At 43.5% G+C, this 17,490-nt stretch overlaps 1 protein-coding gene across 1 annotated transcript in view; it reads right to left on the bottom strand.

Moving 5' to 3' along the window:
• LOC309559769 (complement factor B-like) overlaps nt 1-17,490 on the bottom strand; it is a 190,574-nt gene that overhangs the window by 102,053 nt on the left and 71,031 nt on the right. The window contains exon 7 of the mRNA XM_082263204.1: nt 8,438-8,570. Coding sequence (XP_082119330.1) covers nt 8,438-8,570 — 133 coding nt within the window. The remainder of the gene's footprint in view (nt 1-8,437; nt 8,571-17,490) is intronic.

Below are 17,490 nucleotides of genomic sequence, written 5' to 3'. Positions count from 1 at the left end.
CATACCTGAAGATTTGAGGCCAAGGTGGGGGGCTTGGATAAGAGACTTGCAGAATTTAAGAGAAGTTCGGATACCCAGATGTTTTGTGCCTCATGATTTCGGAGAGTACAAGAAAATAGAACTTCATCACTTTTCAGACGCCAGTAGTTATGGTTATGGTCAGTGCTCCTACATCAGAGTGATAGGAGAAGGAAAAATACACTGTGCCCTGGTTATGGGAAAGACCAGAGTCGCACCTACCAGTATTCAGTAGAGATGTACCGAACTGTTCGCCGGCGGACAGTTCCCGGCGAACTTAGCATGTTCGCGTTCGCTGCTGCGGGCGAACATATGCGATGTTCGGTCCGTCCCCTATAATACATCATTGAGGCAAACTTTGACCCTGAACTTCACAGTCAGCAGGCACATTTCCAGCCAATCAGCATACCTCCCTCCCACACCCTCCCACCTCCTATAAATAAGCAAGGGCAGCATCCATCTTAGATCATTCTGAAGCAGTGTGTTAGTGAGAGCAGGGAGAGTGTTGCTGCTGCTGCTGCTGCTGTTAATAGCTAGGGACAGTTGTTAGTCAGTGTTCCTGGCCTTGCTAGTCAGTGTTCTTGGTCCACTACTGCTGTAAGGACAGCATCCTGACAGCACCCCAAAAAGCCCTTCTAAGGGCTGGTATTTGTGTAATTTTATATATATATATATATATATATATATATATATATATATATATATATATATCGAGTGTCCCCAAAAGCCCTTTTTAGGGCTGGTAATTGAGTATTTTTTATATATATATATATATATATATATATATATCTATTGTACACTGCAGTTGCCTGCCCGCTGTGTGTGAGAGGCCACAGACCCACCACAGACTGTACTGTGTGCACACCACACTCATTTCGGGTGGCACAGGCACAGTACCTTGCATTTTAAAAAATATTTTTTTTTTCCTCTGTCATAATTGCAGTGAGTGCTGTGTCAGGTCCACAGAGTGCACTGTACCCACTGCAGTGCACTGCCCACCACTGATATATATACGGTGGCACAGCATCTTGTTGCAAATTGAAAAAAAATATATATTTTTTATTATTGCAGTTGCCTGGGCTGCCAGTGACTGTCAGGTCCACAGAGTGTACTGTGCCCACTGTAGTGCCACTGCGTTCCCACCCACCACTGATATATATACGGTGGCACAGCAGCTTGCAAAGTAAAAATATATATATTTTTTTTATAATTGCAGTTGCCTGGGTGCCAGTGACTGTCAGGTCCACAGAGTGTACTGTGCCCACTGCAGTGCCACTGCCCACCCACCACTGATATATACGGTGGCAGGCATGACTTTTTTTGGATTAGTGTCTGGGGGGGTCTAAAAAGCGTACCTGTGAAGTTTCAGCTCTGTAGCATGTCCAGAACCAGAAAAAAAAGATCATATAGGTGTAAAAGGGGTTCCCACCATCCCTACTCTACTGAAAAATTATCTTTTTTTCTGGTTCTGGACATGCTACAGAGCTGAAACTTCACAGGTACACTTTTTATACCCCCTAGACACTAAATCACACAAAAAAGTTCTTAAAAATTGTCATTTTTGATAGAGAGCCAATTATTGGAAAAATTAAAAAAAAAAAAAAAAAAAAAACTTAAAAAAAAAAAAAAAAAATTCTTTGTATTTATTGTCTGGGGGGTCTAAAAAGCGTACCTGTGAAGTTTCAGCTCTGTAGCATGTCCAGAACCAGAAAAAAACATATAGGTGTAAAAGGGGTTCCCACCATCCCTGCTCTACTGAAGAATGTTCTTTTTTTCTGGTTCTGGACATGCTACAGAGCTGAAACTTCACAGGTACACCTTTTAGACCCCCTAGACACTAAATCACACAAAAAAAGTTCTTAAAAATTGTCATTTTTGATAGAGAGCCAATTATTGGAAAAAACTTAAAAAAAAAAAATTTCTTTGGATTTATTGTCTGGGGGTCTAAAAAGTGTACCTGTGAAGTTTCAGCTCTGTAGCATGTCCAGAACCAGAAAAAAATAGAATTAGGGTTAGGGCTAGGGTTAGGGTTAGGGTCAGGGCTAAGGTTAGGGTTATTTTTAGTGCTTAGGGTTAGAGGGTTAGAGTTAGAGGGGTAGGGGTGGGGCTACTAACTCTAACCCTAAGTATCTCACCGTAACCCTAACCCTAGCCCCTAACACTAAACCTAACCCTAACCCTCTAACCATAACCCTAACCCTCTAACCTTAACCCTAACCCTCTAAGCCTAGCCATAAAAATAACCCTAACCCTAAACCTAACCCTAGCCCTAACCCTAACCTTAACCCTAGCCCTAAGCCTAACCCTAATTCATATTTTTTTCTGGTTCCGGACATGCTACAGAGCTGAAACTTCACAGGTACACTTTTTAGACCCCCCCAGATGCTAAATCCAAAAAAATTTTTTATTTTTATTTTTATTTAATTTTTTCAATAATTGGCTCTCTATCGAACGGCGAATTTTATGTTCGCGACATCACTAGTATTCAGACAATACCAAGACTTGAACTGACAGCAGCTGTTGTTTCAGCATCAGTAAGCAAGTTTCTGAGTGAAGAATTAGAGTTAAAAATAGATGAAGAATACTTTTGGACAGACTCACGAGTTGTCCTAGGATACATAAATAATGAAGCTCAAAGATTCCATGTCTTTGTCGCCAACAGAGTTCAGAAAATTCGGGAAATAACAAATCCGGAACATTGGCATCACATTGATACAAAGCATAACCCAGCAGATCATGCTTCAAGAGGCCTGAATGTAACAGAATTGAGAAATTCAAATTGGTTCACCGGTCCAGAGTTCCTTTGGGAAAAGGAGATCATACCCAGTGAAGGTTACACAGAATTGTCTATGGGTGATCCAGAAGTAAAAGTTGTACAAACATTGAGCACTGCTGCCAAGTGTCAAGATGACATACTTGAAAGACTATCCAGTTGTTCAAAAGGGAAAACGTCTCACTACTCCACTCAAGTTGGAACGTCCTATACAGCAGTTAGTTGTTCTACTTGAAAGTGATAAAAGACACTTGGAAGTTGAGAACCTGATAGAAAATTCCCCAAATTCATGTTCAAATCCTACTATAGAGAACATAGAATTATAGGTAATTTTGGTGGGAGTGTAGCTGGCCAGCTAGAACCTGTCCTAGGTTGCTAATATGACCTACATGTATATACAGCTAGACCTGTTAATAACCTCAATACAGTGCATATGTTTATATGTGAGAGACAAAAGCAGAATTATTTACTGTGATTTCATGTTCGGATGTCATATAACAATTGTATATTGTGTTCACAGAAGCAAAGGAAAAATATGCCTGTAAGATTCATTTGTATGCATGTAAGGTAAGCTCAGACACAGCAGAGTTGAAACCAGAAAGCACAGAGTTAAACTTTATTACCCATAAGGAGTTTGTGGCCAATCACAGCCAATCTCACACTCAGCAACAGTCTTGGCCAATTACAGCCAGCCTTACACCCATATTTTTTTCTCTGAAGCCTCATGCTTCAGCCAGCCTTCTCATTTTCCACTACAGAAGAGAGCTGAATAGACATACAGATCCACAGAGCAGTTTTATGGAAGCAAGTGGCCAAAAATAGGTAATTAACAGTTATACATGTTCCTATTGTTAGTAATGTGATTAGAGCTGTATACTGAACTAGTTATGTGTTCACTTGTAGTTCCACCAAACTCGAACACGAAATCAAACTATCAAACTTCAAAAGTTATATCGAATTCAAACTATCAAGCAAACAAACCCAAGCAAACAAACTCAAACAGCAAACAGCAATAGTGAGAGAAATATATCCACCATTTGTTATACTGTATTCAGCACATGTTGTACATGGACTGTCTGCTGCAAAAGTGTCACTGTTATCTATGAAGAAAAGTTGAAGTTAATAAAGAAGATATCTTAAGCGTTTGGTGTGCTCTTTAAACCTACTGCTTTCCATAGAACGGTATTAGAGGAATTTATAGAGTAACAGACAGTCTGGTTAGACTGAAGTCAGAGAGATCCAATTCTTCTAATGCCACAGCGCATACGGCACTTTGTAGTGCTGCGCCTGCCACACCAACCACGGATAACACCAGGGATCCCAGAAAGGTTTAAAGCATGCTCTTCTTGCTCCTCCTCATCCCCCCCAGCACCATCCTCCTCTGACTCCTCTTCAGACTCCTGCTGTTGACTTGTCTCAGATGGAGTAGCACCCACTGGGAATTCATCCAACATTGCGACTTCCTCATCTTCCTGCTCCTGCTCCTCGACAGCTTGATCAATGACATGACGCAATGCACACTCCAGAAAGAAGGCGTAAGGTACGATGTCACTGATGGCGCCCTGGCCGTGACTGACCAGTTTGGTGATCTCATCGAATGGCCGCAGAAGTCTGCATGCGTTCCGCATGAGCAGCCACTGGAGAGGTGAAAAAAACCCAAGCTCCCCAGAACCTGTACTGCCACAGGGTTCGTACAAGTAGTCGTTAACTGAACGTTTCTGCTGGAGCAGCCTATCAAGCATATGCAACGTTGAGTTCCATCGCGTCGAGCAGTCACAAATAAGATGCCTGACGGGCAGGTTGTGACGCCCCTGAATGTCAGCAAGGCGAGCCATGGCTGTGTAAGATCTTCTGAAATGGCCCGAGATTTTCCTGGCCTGCAGCAAGACATCCTGGACCCCAGGGTATTTGGCAACTAATCGCTGCACCTCCAAGTTCAGGACATGTGTCATGCATGGCACGTGTGTTATTTTGCCCTGTTTCAGCAGATTGGCACCGTTGTCGCACACCACTTTACCAACTGTCAAATTCAGTGGTGTCAGCCACTGATCTGCCTGTGAACGCAAAGCTGAAAGGAGTGCAGGACCAGTGTGGCTCTTGGCTTCCAGGCACAACAGACGCAGCACAGCATGGCAACGTCTCACCTGGCATGTGGAATAGGTTCTGGGGATCTTGGGCGGCGCAGTGGAAGAGACGGTAGAAAAGGAGGAGTCAGCCGAGGAGAAGAGGGAGGATGGAGGAGGAGGAGGAGAAGAAGAGGCAGGCCTGCATGCAATCCATGGCAGTACAACTAAATCTACACGGGTGCCACGGGTTACATGCTTGACGGCCGTCAGAAGATTCACCCAGTGGGCAGTAAAAGTGATATACCTTCCCTGCCTGTGTTTGCTAGACCAAGCGTCTGTGGTCAGATGTATCTTGGCACCAACACTGTGTGCCAGAGATATATTCACTTGCCACTGAACATGGCCATACAGCTCTGGAATGCCCTTCTGCAAGAAATATTTCCTGCCTGGGACCTTCCATTGTGGTGTTCCAATGGCCACAAATTTCCGAAAGGCCTCCGAGTCCACCAGTTGATATGGCAGTAGTTGGCGGGCTATCAGTTCCAACAAGCCAGCAGTCAAACGTTGGGCAAGAGGGTTATCCGGCGTCATAATTTTTTTACACTCCAACATTTGGGCCACAGAAGCCTGCCTTTTTCCAGAACAACGTGACGACGGCATCATGGAAGGTGGAGTGGAGGACAAATGTGAGGAGAGAGGAGAAGGAGAAGAGGCTGGACAGTGAGAGCCTGGAGTGTGGCTTTGTGGGTTCTGACAGTGTTGGGAGTTCAGGTGCCTTCTTAAGGCGGTTGTCCCTAGGTGAGTGTTGGGCTTACCGCGACTTATGCGTTGACTGCAAAGGCTGCAGACACTGTTGTCAGCAACGGACACATTAAAAAAGCCCACACTGCGGAGCCATGTGCCGGCGTCCTGGTAGCGCCAGATGTGACTGTACATGGTTGATGGCTCGCTCCTGATACATTTGCAGTCTGCTTTGTACCTCTTGTGCAATGCAAGTTCTGCCTGCCTCTCCTCCCTATCTGCCGGTCCGTCTCTCCCTCTGAACTCCCCTCCTGTTCCTCTCTTGTGGCCACCCACGTGACGTCCATAGACACGTCATCATCCACGTCACCTTCCCCACCACTAACATTCGAGATCTCGGAATAGGCAGAAACAGCGCTGACCAACCTCCTTGGGCTGATCTGAGTACTGTCGTCAGACTGCTGAGTGGCGGCTGTTGCTACCTCCTCTTCCTGATCCAATGCCAACAATGGCTGCGCATCGCAAATGTCTTGTAATGGATCGGAAAATAATTCCATTGACTCAAGCGGAGGGAATGTGGTGGTGTTTGTGGTGGTGTCTTTGGGGGTGCACACAGCAAAGAGTGAAGAGGGTGCAGATAGAGAGGATGAGGAGGGTGCAGAAGAGGAAAGCTTAGTGAGCCACTCAACCAAGTCTGGTGCTTCCTTTGACGTAATCGAAAGCACCTTCTGAAACTTCACACTTTGACTCCGGCCTACTGCTCCTGCCCTACCCCTACCACCCCTGCGTAAGTGTCTGCCTCTTCCTCTGCCTGTCATGTTTTTTAATTACCCTGTGACAAAAGTCTCTAGAGAATCGCAGTATATCTGGAAAAAGGTATATAACACCCCACTTTAAACTGTGGTATTGGGGGGCCACAGGTTTATCACACCAGTTCTACAAATAATTGGCCAGTAACTGTTGTCACTGTGTGTAGCACAGTTAACAGAGAGGCCAAATCTTTGCAGGACTAAAATACACTCTTCGAAAAGTATACTGTTAAATAACACCTCACTTCAATATGTGGTATTGGGGGGCCACTGGACTGGTCTATCACACCAGTTGTTCAAAAAATTGGCCAGTGAGTTTGGCACTGTGTGTATCAGACTTAACTCAGCAAAAGAGGCAATATTGTTGCAGGACACAAATACACTTGTAAAAGTATACTCAGATAACACCCCCGCTTCAATACGTGGTATTGGGGGGGGGCACAGGTTTATTACACCAGTTCTACAAATAATTGGCCAGTAACTGTTGTCACTGTGTGTAGCACAGTTAACAAAGCAAGAGAGGCCACATTTTTGCAGGACTAAAATACAACTTCAATATGTGGTATTGGGGGGGCCACTGGTCTATCACACCAGTTGTTGAAAAAATTGGCCAGGGAGTTTGGCACTGTGTGTGTCAGACTTAACTCAGCAAAAGAGGCAATATTGTTGCAGGACACAAATTCACTTATGAAAGTATACTCAAATAACACCCCACTTCAATATGTGGTATTGGGGGGGGCACTGGTCTATCACACCAGTTGTTGAAAAAATTGGCCAGGGAGTTTGGCACTGTGTGTATCAGACTCAACTCACCAAAAGAGGCAATATTGTTGCAGGACACAAATACACTTGTAAAAGTATACTCAGATAACACCCCGCTTCAATATGTGGTATAGGGGGGCCACAGGTTTATTACACCAGTTCTACAAATAATTGGGCAGTAGCTGTTGTCACTGTGTGTAGCACAGTTAACACAGCAAGAGAGGCCCCATTTTTGCAGGACTAAAATACACTCTTAGAAAAGTATACTGTTAAATAACACCCCACTTCAATATGTGGTATTGTGGGGCCACTGGTCTATCACACCAGTTGTTGAAAAAATTGGCCAGGGAGTTTTGCACTGTTTGTAGCATTGCTGCAGCAACGCTCAGTCACCACACCTGTCACAATGTGGCACAGTGCACAATAATACTACTAATCCACTATAATATGCTTTCTACAAAGTATATTATACTGTGGATTACCCCCCTCCCCCCCCCTATATAGTGCACTGCACAGCAATACCAAAAAATTTGCAGCCCTTTAAATGAATTTTGTGGACATTAACAGAGCGATTTGTGTGACTGCTGCCGATCTCTAACTGCCCCTAAAGCACAGACTGGATACCTGTCCCTAACCTGAAAAGAGACTGGACCTATACCGAAATACCAGCCCTGAAAAGGACTTTTGTGGACATTAACAGAGCGATTTGTGTGACTGCTGCCAATCTCTAACTGCCCCTAAAGCACCGACTGGATACCTGCCTCTAACCTGAAAAGATACTAGTAGACCTATACCGAAATACCAGCCCTGAAAAGGACTTTTGTGGCTCTTAACACAGCTATTTGTGTCTTGCAATCTCTCCCTGATGCATACAGCTGACCTCTCCCTACGCTGACAAAAAGCAGAATGTGAAATGGCCGACAGCTCAGGTCTATTTATAGGGTAGGGGGCATGTCCATGTGCTGAAATTTTTTAATTGGCTGTCCCGTTCCACATGACGGCTGTGTCATGGGTCAAATTTCTCCCCAATGTAAACTAATATGGCCTCTGCAAACAACGCCATGTGTTTGCAAATTTGGCGGGTAGCGAACAAGCAAAATTTGTTGCGAACCGACCGCCGGGTGAACCGCAAGGCCATCTCTATAGATTACTTCACAAATCAAATATTCTTGAAAGCAAATTGCCCACCAGGTGGTGCTCTGCGCTGTCCAATAACATAGTTGTACCAGGGGGTTATTGATAAGAGTCCAACCTGTATAATATCTTACCACTGTATTTAAATATCTTAAGTCTCTCAATTACTTCTTCTGGATTCAAATTTTCATTTAGACTTGCAATGATTTTTACATTTGAAGCGTAAGAGATGACAGCATAGCGAGGCACAATGTCATAGGACGAAATCTAGTCGAGAGACAAAAAAAAAATGTTAGTATAACATTCTCAGCCCTTTAAAAACAGCACATTTGTGCATAGTATTAGTCATGGTACACTACATTGAGGGATTTCGGTGGATGTTTGCCATTTTCCACAGATTTGGGAGACAAAATTCAGAATAAGTAACATAAGTACCCTGGCATGAAGGTCTCCAATCATTTGCCTACTTACAATGATTTGTATGCAAATTTTGTTTTAAACTTGGGTTATTCAGTCATCAATGAGCTTTTCTTTCCTTTCCTCTTATGCATGATGTCCAGCGTCATTCAATCCGGAAGACAGAAGGCATACAGTGAATTCAAGGCATCATGGGCTCATCATAGGACCATTGTCATTGTTATGGAAATTGATGGGAAATCTAAAAACATTACAGTTGTCTCCAGAACAGTGGTTGAGAAGAAATCTTCTAATGGGGTAATCTGTTCTAGTGACAACTTTCTAAAGGGGTTCTATTGCCCTCACATTAGAGATACTAGTGTAGCCATGTGCCAACTATATCATTATGCCATTCAAGGGCATATACAGGTAAGACTATAAATAATCTATTTACCCCTAGTGCCCAGAACTGGGACTACTACATCACTTCCTGTTAGCAAAGTGGATACAGTTATTATTGTTATTATTATTATTATACAGGATTTATATAGCGCCAACAGTTTGCGCAGCACTTTACAATATGAGGGAAGACAATACTGTTACAATACAATTCAATACAGGAGGAATTAGAGGGCTCTACTCTTTAGAGCTGACAATCTAGAAGGGAGAGTCAAGTGAAACAAAAGGCAATAACTGTGGGGGGATAAACTGATGAAGAAAATGGAAGTACAATTGTTAGGTGTGGGTAGGATGGGCTTCTCTGAAAAGGAGGGTTTTTGGGGATCGTCTAAAAGCTAATAGAGAAGGAGCTAATCGGACAGATTGGGGTAAGGAGTTCCATAGGATTGGAGAGGCTCTGGAAACGTCCTGGAGGCAAGTATGGGAGGAGGTGATGAAGGAGCTAGAGATCAGGAGGATTTGAGAGGAACAAAGAGAATGATCAGGTTGGTATTTTGAGACTAGGCTAGTGATGTAGCTGGGGGCTAAATTGTGGATGGTTTTTAAAGATGTTGTTAGTATTTTTATTTTTTATTTAATTTGTTGGGTGAGCGAAAGCCAGTGGAGGGATTGACAGAGAGGAGTAGAGGACACTGAGCGATTGGTAAGGTGGATGAGTCTGGCAGCAGCATTCATAATGGATTGAAGGGGGGATAGCCTATGTAAAGGTAAGTCAATGAGAAAGGAATTGCAGTAGTTGAAGCGCGAGATGGCCAGGGAGTGAACTAGGAGCTTTGTTGTGTCATTGGTTAGAAATAGGCATATTTTGGAGATGTTCCAGAGGTTGGGACAGCAAGATTTGGACAGTGATTGGATTTGGGGCTTGGAGAGTTCAGAGTCCAGGACTACACCTAGGGCCTTGGAATGTAGGGATGGGATAGTTGTGCCATCGATTTTGACAGAGAAATCAGGGGAAGGGGTATGTGGTGGAGAAAAAATTATAAGTTCGGATTTGGATAGATTGAGTTTGAGGAAGTGGTGTGATATCCAGACTAATATATCTGCTAGTAAATTAGTGATACGTGAGGAGACTGAGGGAGTGAGCTGAGAGGTGGATAAATAGATTTGGGTATCGTCAGCGTAGAGATGGTATTGAAAGCCATGGGAGGCTATCAGCTGACCCAGAGAGGAGGTGTAGATTGAAAATAGGAGAGGTCCAAGAACAGAACCTTGGGGGACCCCAACAGAGAAAGGAAGAGGAGAGGAGGAAGTAGAATTGTAAGAAACGCTACAATTCTACAAAAGGTGTGGTTGGATAAGTAGGAAGAGAACCAGTGAAGATTACAATCACAGAGACCAAAGGCGTGGAGTTTTTTGAGGAGAAGGGGGTGGTAAACCATATCAAAGGCAGCAGAAAGGTCCAGGAGTAGGAATACAGAATGGTGTCCATCGATTTTGGCCATTAGTAGATCATTTGCTAGTTTCAGGAGAGCAGTTTCTGTGGAGTGTTGGGGCCGAAATCCAGACTGAAGGGGATCAAGAAGGCTATTCTCAGCAAGGTGGTTGCTCAGTCAGTTGTAGACCAGACCTTCAGAGAGTTTGGATAAAAAAGGGGAGCAAGGAAATAAGGCGTAGGTTGTTAAGATTGGTTGGGTCCAGTGAGTGCTTTTTAAGTATGGGGCTGACTAGTGCATGTTTAAAGAGTTGGGGGAGATTGAAGATGTGGGTTAGAGAGTGTAGAATAGAGCCAGAGGGTGAACGTAGCATTTGTGAGGGAACAGAATCCAGAGGGCAGGTGGTTAAGTGGATGTTAGCAAGTAGTTTAGCAATCTCACCTATAGTGGTGGGGTTGAAAGAGGGAATTAGTGATTGTACCTGTGGGCATGAAGTGTAAAGCGTGGAAGGTACTGTATCTGAACAGCAGAGATCTCCTCAGGAATTGTATCAATCTTCTGTTTGAAGTGATTGGCGAACTCCTGGGCAGTGAGTGAGTTAGTGGGTGGAGGCAGTGGAGGACGAAGTAGAGAATTGAAGGTAGAGAAGAGTTGCCAGGGACGGGATGATAAGTTGTTAATGAGAGTGATAAAATAGGTCTGCTTAGCAGTGTGGAGACTGGAATTGTATTTTTGAAGGGCAGATTTATATTGGTTGAAATCTTTCTGAGAGCTAGTCTTACGCCATAGGCGCTCAGGAGCACAGCTATACTTTTTCAGACTTCTAGTGTTATTTGTTTGCCAAAGTTGAAGGGGTCGGGCCTGAGTCTATGTGTAGTGAGCAGAGGTGGGGGACTTGAGTCACATGACTTGACTTAAGTCAGACTTAAGTCACCAGTTTGAGGACTTGAGACTTGCTTGACTAAAATTAATAAAAGACTCGACTTGACTTTGACTTGGTATTCATGACTTGAGACTTGACTTTGACTTGAGACATATGACTCGAAATGACTTTACTTTTTTAAGTTATTAAATATTTGCATTTTCTCAAGATGTGTTAAAGCAAAATGAATGTGCCTGTTATGTTTCTGACACCACAGTCACTTAAAACACCTTGGTGTGTTCTGATTTTTAGGACACTTGCTGTTTAACAATGGAAATACTTAACATGTTTTTAGTGACTGTGGTGTTGAAAAATGACCGGACGAAGGATTTTGAGCTGTTTGGGTATTCAAAGTGTTTCTTTATTATGCCAAGAAAAAAGCACTAAGCAGTTTTGTTAATGCTGAAAATAAAACAAACCCTTTCCTGACCACTGACTTTTAACTGATTTAAAGGTGAAAATTGGGGTAATTTAGTATTTTGACTTGATTTGTGACTTGACCAAAATAAATGACTTGACTTGACTTGCTTGACTTCTAGCAGGAACTCGACTTGACTTGCTTTTCGCCACAGTAACTTGGGACTTGCTTGAGACTTGAAGGTTAAGACTTGAGACTTGCTTGTGACTTGCACATGTGTGACTTACTCCCATGTCTGGTAGTGAGGGGGGCCAGTGTGTCAAGGGAGGCTAAAAGTGAAGCATTGTAGATAGAAGTGGCTAGGTTGGTGCAGGACAGGGGTGCGATTTTGTCATAGAGGTGATCAGTAGCAGAGTGGAGGAGAGAAGGGTTGAAATGGTGTAGGTTTCTACAGGTACAGTAACTGTAAGTCAGTTGGAGGGAGAGGAGGTGGAGGAGAGAGAGAGAGAGTGAAACTGAGGTAGGGATCAGAGAGAGGGAAAGGATAGTTGGAAAGGTTGCACAGAGTGCATAGGTGGGAGAAAACAAGGTCAAGGATTTGACCATTGCTTCAGGTCAAAGAAGGAGGTTAGACTGAGAAGTTTGGAAGTGGCAGGAGTGTTAGTGATGTCGCGAACATAAAATTCGCCGTTCGCGAACGGCGAACGCGAACATCGGCGAATGTTCGCGAACCGGCGAACATTGCGAACCGCCATAGACTTTAATAGGCAGGCGAATTTTAAAACCCACAGGGACTCTTTCTGGCCACAATAGTAATGGAAAAGTTGTTTCAAGGGGACAAACACCTGGACTGTGGCATGCCGGAGGGGGATCCATGGCAAAACTCCCATGGAAAATTACGTAGTTGACGCAGAGTCGGGTTTTATTCCATAAAGGGCATAAATCACCTAAAATTCCTAAATTGTTTGGAATAACGTACTTTAAAACATCCAGTGTGTGTATACGATCAGCTATGATGTTGTATCGATCAGGTAGTGTAAGGGTTACGCCCGCTTCACAGTGACAGACCAAACTCCCCGTTTAACGCACCGCAAACAACCGCAAACAGACCAGAACCGACCAAAATGGGACAGGAACTGGGCTTTAAGGGTGAGGGTTAGGTTTAGTGTTAGGGGCTAGGGTTAGGGTTACGGTGAGATACTTAGGGTTAGAGTTAGTAACCCTACCCCTACGCCTCTAACCCTAACCGTCTAACCCTAAGCACTAAAAATAATCCTAACCCTAGCCCTAACCCTAACCCTAGCCCTAACCCTAATTCTTTTTTTTTCTGGTTCTGGACATGCTACAGAGCTGAAACTTCACAGGTACACTTTTTAGACCCCCCCCCCCCAGACACTAAATCACACAAAAAAAGTTATTAAAAATTGTCCTTTTTGATAGAGAGCCAATGATTGGAAAAATTAAAAAAAAAAAAAAATTTCTTTGGATTTAGCATCTGGGGGGTCCTGTGAAGTTTCAGCTCTGTAGCATGTCCGGAACCAGAAAAAATTACGAATTAGGGTAAGGGCTAGGGTTAGGCTTAGGGCTAGGGTTAGGGTTAGGGCTAGGGTTAGGGTTAGGGTTAGGGCTAGGGCTAGGGCTAGGGCTAGGGCTAGGGTTAGGGTTAGGGTTAGGGTTATTTTTATGGCTAGGCTTAGAGGGTTAGGGTTAAGGTTAGAGGGTTAGGGTTATGGTTAGAGGGTTAGGTTTAGTGTTAGGGGCTAGGGTTAGGGTTACGGTGAGATACTTAGGGTTGGAGTTCGTAGCCCTACCCCTACCCCTCTAACTCTAACCCTCTAACCCTAAGCACTAAAAATAACCCTAACCTTAGCCCTGACCCTAACCCTAGCCCTAACCCTAACCGTAACCCTAGCCCTAACCCTAATTCTATTTTTTTTTCTGGTTCTGGACATGCTACAGAGCTGAAACTTCACAGGTACACTTTTTAGACACCCCAGACAATAAATCCAAAGAAATTTATTTTTTTTTTAAGTTTTTTTTTTTTTTTTTAAGTTTTCCAATAATTGGCTCTCTATCAAAAATGACCATTTTTAAGAACTTTTTTGTGTGATTTAGTGTCTAGGGGGTCTAAAAAGTGTACCTGTGAAGTTTCAGCTCGGTAGCATGTCCAGAACCAGAAAAAAAGATCATTTTTCAGTAGAGCAGGGATGGTGGGAACCCCTTTTACACCTATATGATCTTTTTTTTCTGGTTCTGGACATGCTACAGAGCTGAAACTTCACAGGTACGCTTTTTAGACCCCCCCAGACACTAATCCAAAAAAAGTCATGCCTGCCACCGTATATATCAGTGGTGGGTGTGCAGTGGCACTGCAGTGGGCACAGTACACTCTGTGGACCTGACAGTCACTGGCACCCAGGCAACTGCAATTATAAAAAAAATATATATATTTTTACTTTGGTGGTGGGTGGGCACGCAGTGGCACTACAGTGGGCACAGTACACTCTGTGGACCTGACAGTCACTGGCAGCCCAGGCAACTGCAATAATAAAAAATATTTTTTTTTTTCAATTTGCAACAAGATGCTGTGCCACTGTATATATATCAGTGGTGGGCAGTGCACTGCAGTGGGTACAGTGCACTCTGTGGACCTGACACAGCACTCACTGCAATTATGACAGAGGAAAAAAAAAATATTTTTCAAAATGCAAGGTACTGTGCCACCCGAAATGAGTGTGGTGTGCACACAGTACAGTCTGTGGTGGGTCTGTGGCCTCTCACACACAGCGGGCAGGCAACTGCAGTGTACAATAGATATATATATATATATATAAAAAGAAAAAACTCAATTACCAGCCCTTAAAAGGGCTTTTAGGGACACTAGATATATATATATATATATATATATATATATATATATATATATATATATATATAGAAAAAACTCAATTACCAGCCCTTTTGGGGACACTAGGATGCTGTCCTTACAGCAGTAGTGGACCAAGAACACTGACTAGCAAGACCAGGAACACTGACTAACAACTGTCCCTAGCTTAACAGCAGCAGCAGCACCAGCTCTCCCTGCTCTCACTAACACACACTGCTTCAGAATGATCTAAGATGGATGCTGCCCTTGCTTATTTATAGGAGGTGGGAGGGTGTGGGAGGGAGGTATGCTGATTGGCTGGAAATGTGCCTGCTGACTGTGAAGTTCAGGGTCAAAGTTTGCCTCAATGATGTATTATAGGGGGCAGACCGAACATTGCATATGTTCGCCCGCAGCGGCGACCGCGAACATGCTAAGTTCGCCGGGAACTGTCCGCCGGCGAACAGTTCGGTACACCTCTAAGGAGTGTTAGTATTAATAGGGAGTTGAAGTTTCTGAGAATGATTGTGGGGATTTCAGAAGAGAGAAAGTAGGGTAGCCAGGCAGAGAAGTCATCAAGAAAGGTTGATACTGGTACAGGGGGGGTGGTAGATCACTTTAGAGATACTAGTGTAGCCAGGTGCCTATATCATTATGCCATTCAAGGACATGTACAGGTAAGACTATAATTAATCATTTTACCCCTAGTGCCCAGAACTGGGACTACTACATCACTTCCTGTTAGTAAAATATATACAGTTCTTCTACAGCTGAGGATCTTGGGACCTGTAGTCCTGTAGTCAAACAAAGAACACAGAGGAAAAATGGGAGTGCTTCAAGAGCATACTTAACAAAGGGATTGGCCAGTGCATTCCAAAGGGAAATAAATTTAAAAGAGCAAAACTAAACCCTGGGTGGCTAAACTCCAACATAAAAATGCATATTAATGCTAAAGAAAAGGCCTTCAAAAAATACAAGGCTTAGGGGTCATTGGCATCATTCAAGCATTACAAAGAGTGTAATAAGAAATGAAAAGACGAAATCAAGGCGGCTAAAATAGATCACGAGAGACATATAGCGGAAAAGAGTAAAAATAACCCCAAAAAATTCTTTAAGTATATAAACAGTAAGAAAGCGAGGCCAGAACACATTGGCCCCATAAAAGACGACAAAGGAGATTTGGCCACAGAGGACAGGGAAAAGGCGGTAGTGTTAAATACATTTTTCTCTTCAGTCTTCACAAAAGAATTGGGGGGCTACACTAACCCAGCTTGTAAGGCCAAACTAAATAACACACCTCAGGAAGTACTGCCATGGCTAACAGAAGACAGACTTAGAACTAAACTAGAGAAACTTAACATAAATAAATCACCGGGACCGGATGGTTTGCATCGGAGGGTTCTTAAAGAGCTCAGCCAGGTGATTGCCAGACCATTATTCTTGATCTTTAAGGATAGTTTACAGACGGGTATGGTGCCAGCTGATTGGAAAAAAGCCAATGTGGTACCAATATTTGAAAAAGGGCAGAGATATATCCCGGGTAACTATAGGCCGTTCAGCCTAACATTAGTAGTCTGCAAGATTTTGGAGGGGATGTTAAGGGACCACATACAAGACTTTAGTAATGAAAATGGTATTATTAGTAGTAATCAGCATGGATTCATGAAAAATCGTTCTTGCCAAACCAATCTATTAACCTTCTATGATAAAGTGAGCTGCCACCTAGATAAAGGTAAGCCTGTTGATGTGGTGTATCTGGACTTTGCAAAGGCCTTTGACACTGTTCCCCACAAACGCTTACTGTTCAAACTAAGGAAGGTAGGTATAGACCATAAGGTGAGTACCTGGATAGAGAACTGGCTCCAGGGGAGAGTGCAAAGGGTGGTGATTAATGGGGAGTACTCGGATTGGGCGGGTGTGTAAAGTGGGGTCCCCCAGGGTTCTGTCCTGGGACCAATCCTGTTTATTTATTCATAAATGATCTGGAGGAGGGGATATCTAGTACAATCTTAGTATTTGCGGATGATACTAAACTAAGCATGCCAATATTGTCTATGCAGGATGTGGAAACCTTACAAGCGGACCTGAACAAAATAATGGGGTGGGCAACTACATGGCAGATGAGGTTTAATGTTGAAAAATGTAAAGTAATGCACTTGGGGGCCAGAAACCAGAAAGCAAGCTACTCACTAGGGGGGGGGGGACCTCTGAGTGAGTCTAGGATGGAAAAGGACCTGGGGGTACTGGTAGACAACAGGCTTGGCAGTGGCATGCAATGCCAAGCCGCTGCAAGCAAAGCCAACAGAATACTGGGATGTATGAAAAAGGGGATTCACTCCAGAAATAAAGATATTATTCTCCCTCTCTACAAGACTCTGGTCCGGCCACATCTGGAGTATGCTGTCCAGTTCTGGCCACCGGTCCTCAGCAAAGATGTGCTGGAACTGGAGAGAGTCCAGAGAAGGGCAACAAAAAAAAATTAGGGGAATGGAGGACATGAGCTATGAGGAAAGACTACAAGCACTGAACTTATTCTCTCTGGAGAAGAGACGATTGAGGGGGGATATGATATCAATGTACAAATACTGTACTGGCGACCCTAGCATAAGGAACAAACTATTAAGAGAAAGGGAATACAATAAGACACGTGGCCACTCACTAAAACTAGAGGAAAGGCGGTTTAACCTTAAAATACGTAGGGGGTTCTTCACTGTAAGAGCGGTAAGGATGTGGAATTCTCTTCCACAAGCAGTCGTATCAGCAAGGAGCATTGATAGTTTCAAAAAACTATTAGATGGGCACCTTAAAGACCA

This window comes from Pelophylax lessonae, assembly GCF_965119305.1.
Source record: "Pelophylax lessonae genome assembly, chromosome: 7".
NCBI classification, from domain to species: domain Eukaryota; kingdom Metazoa; phylum Chordata; class Amphibia; order Anura; family Ranidae; genus Pelophylax; species Pelophylax lessonae.
This window is presented reverse-complemented; position numbering and strand designations above follow the sequence as displayed.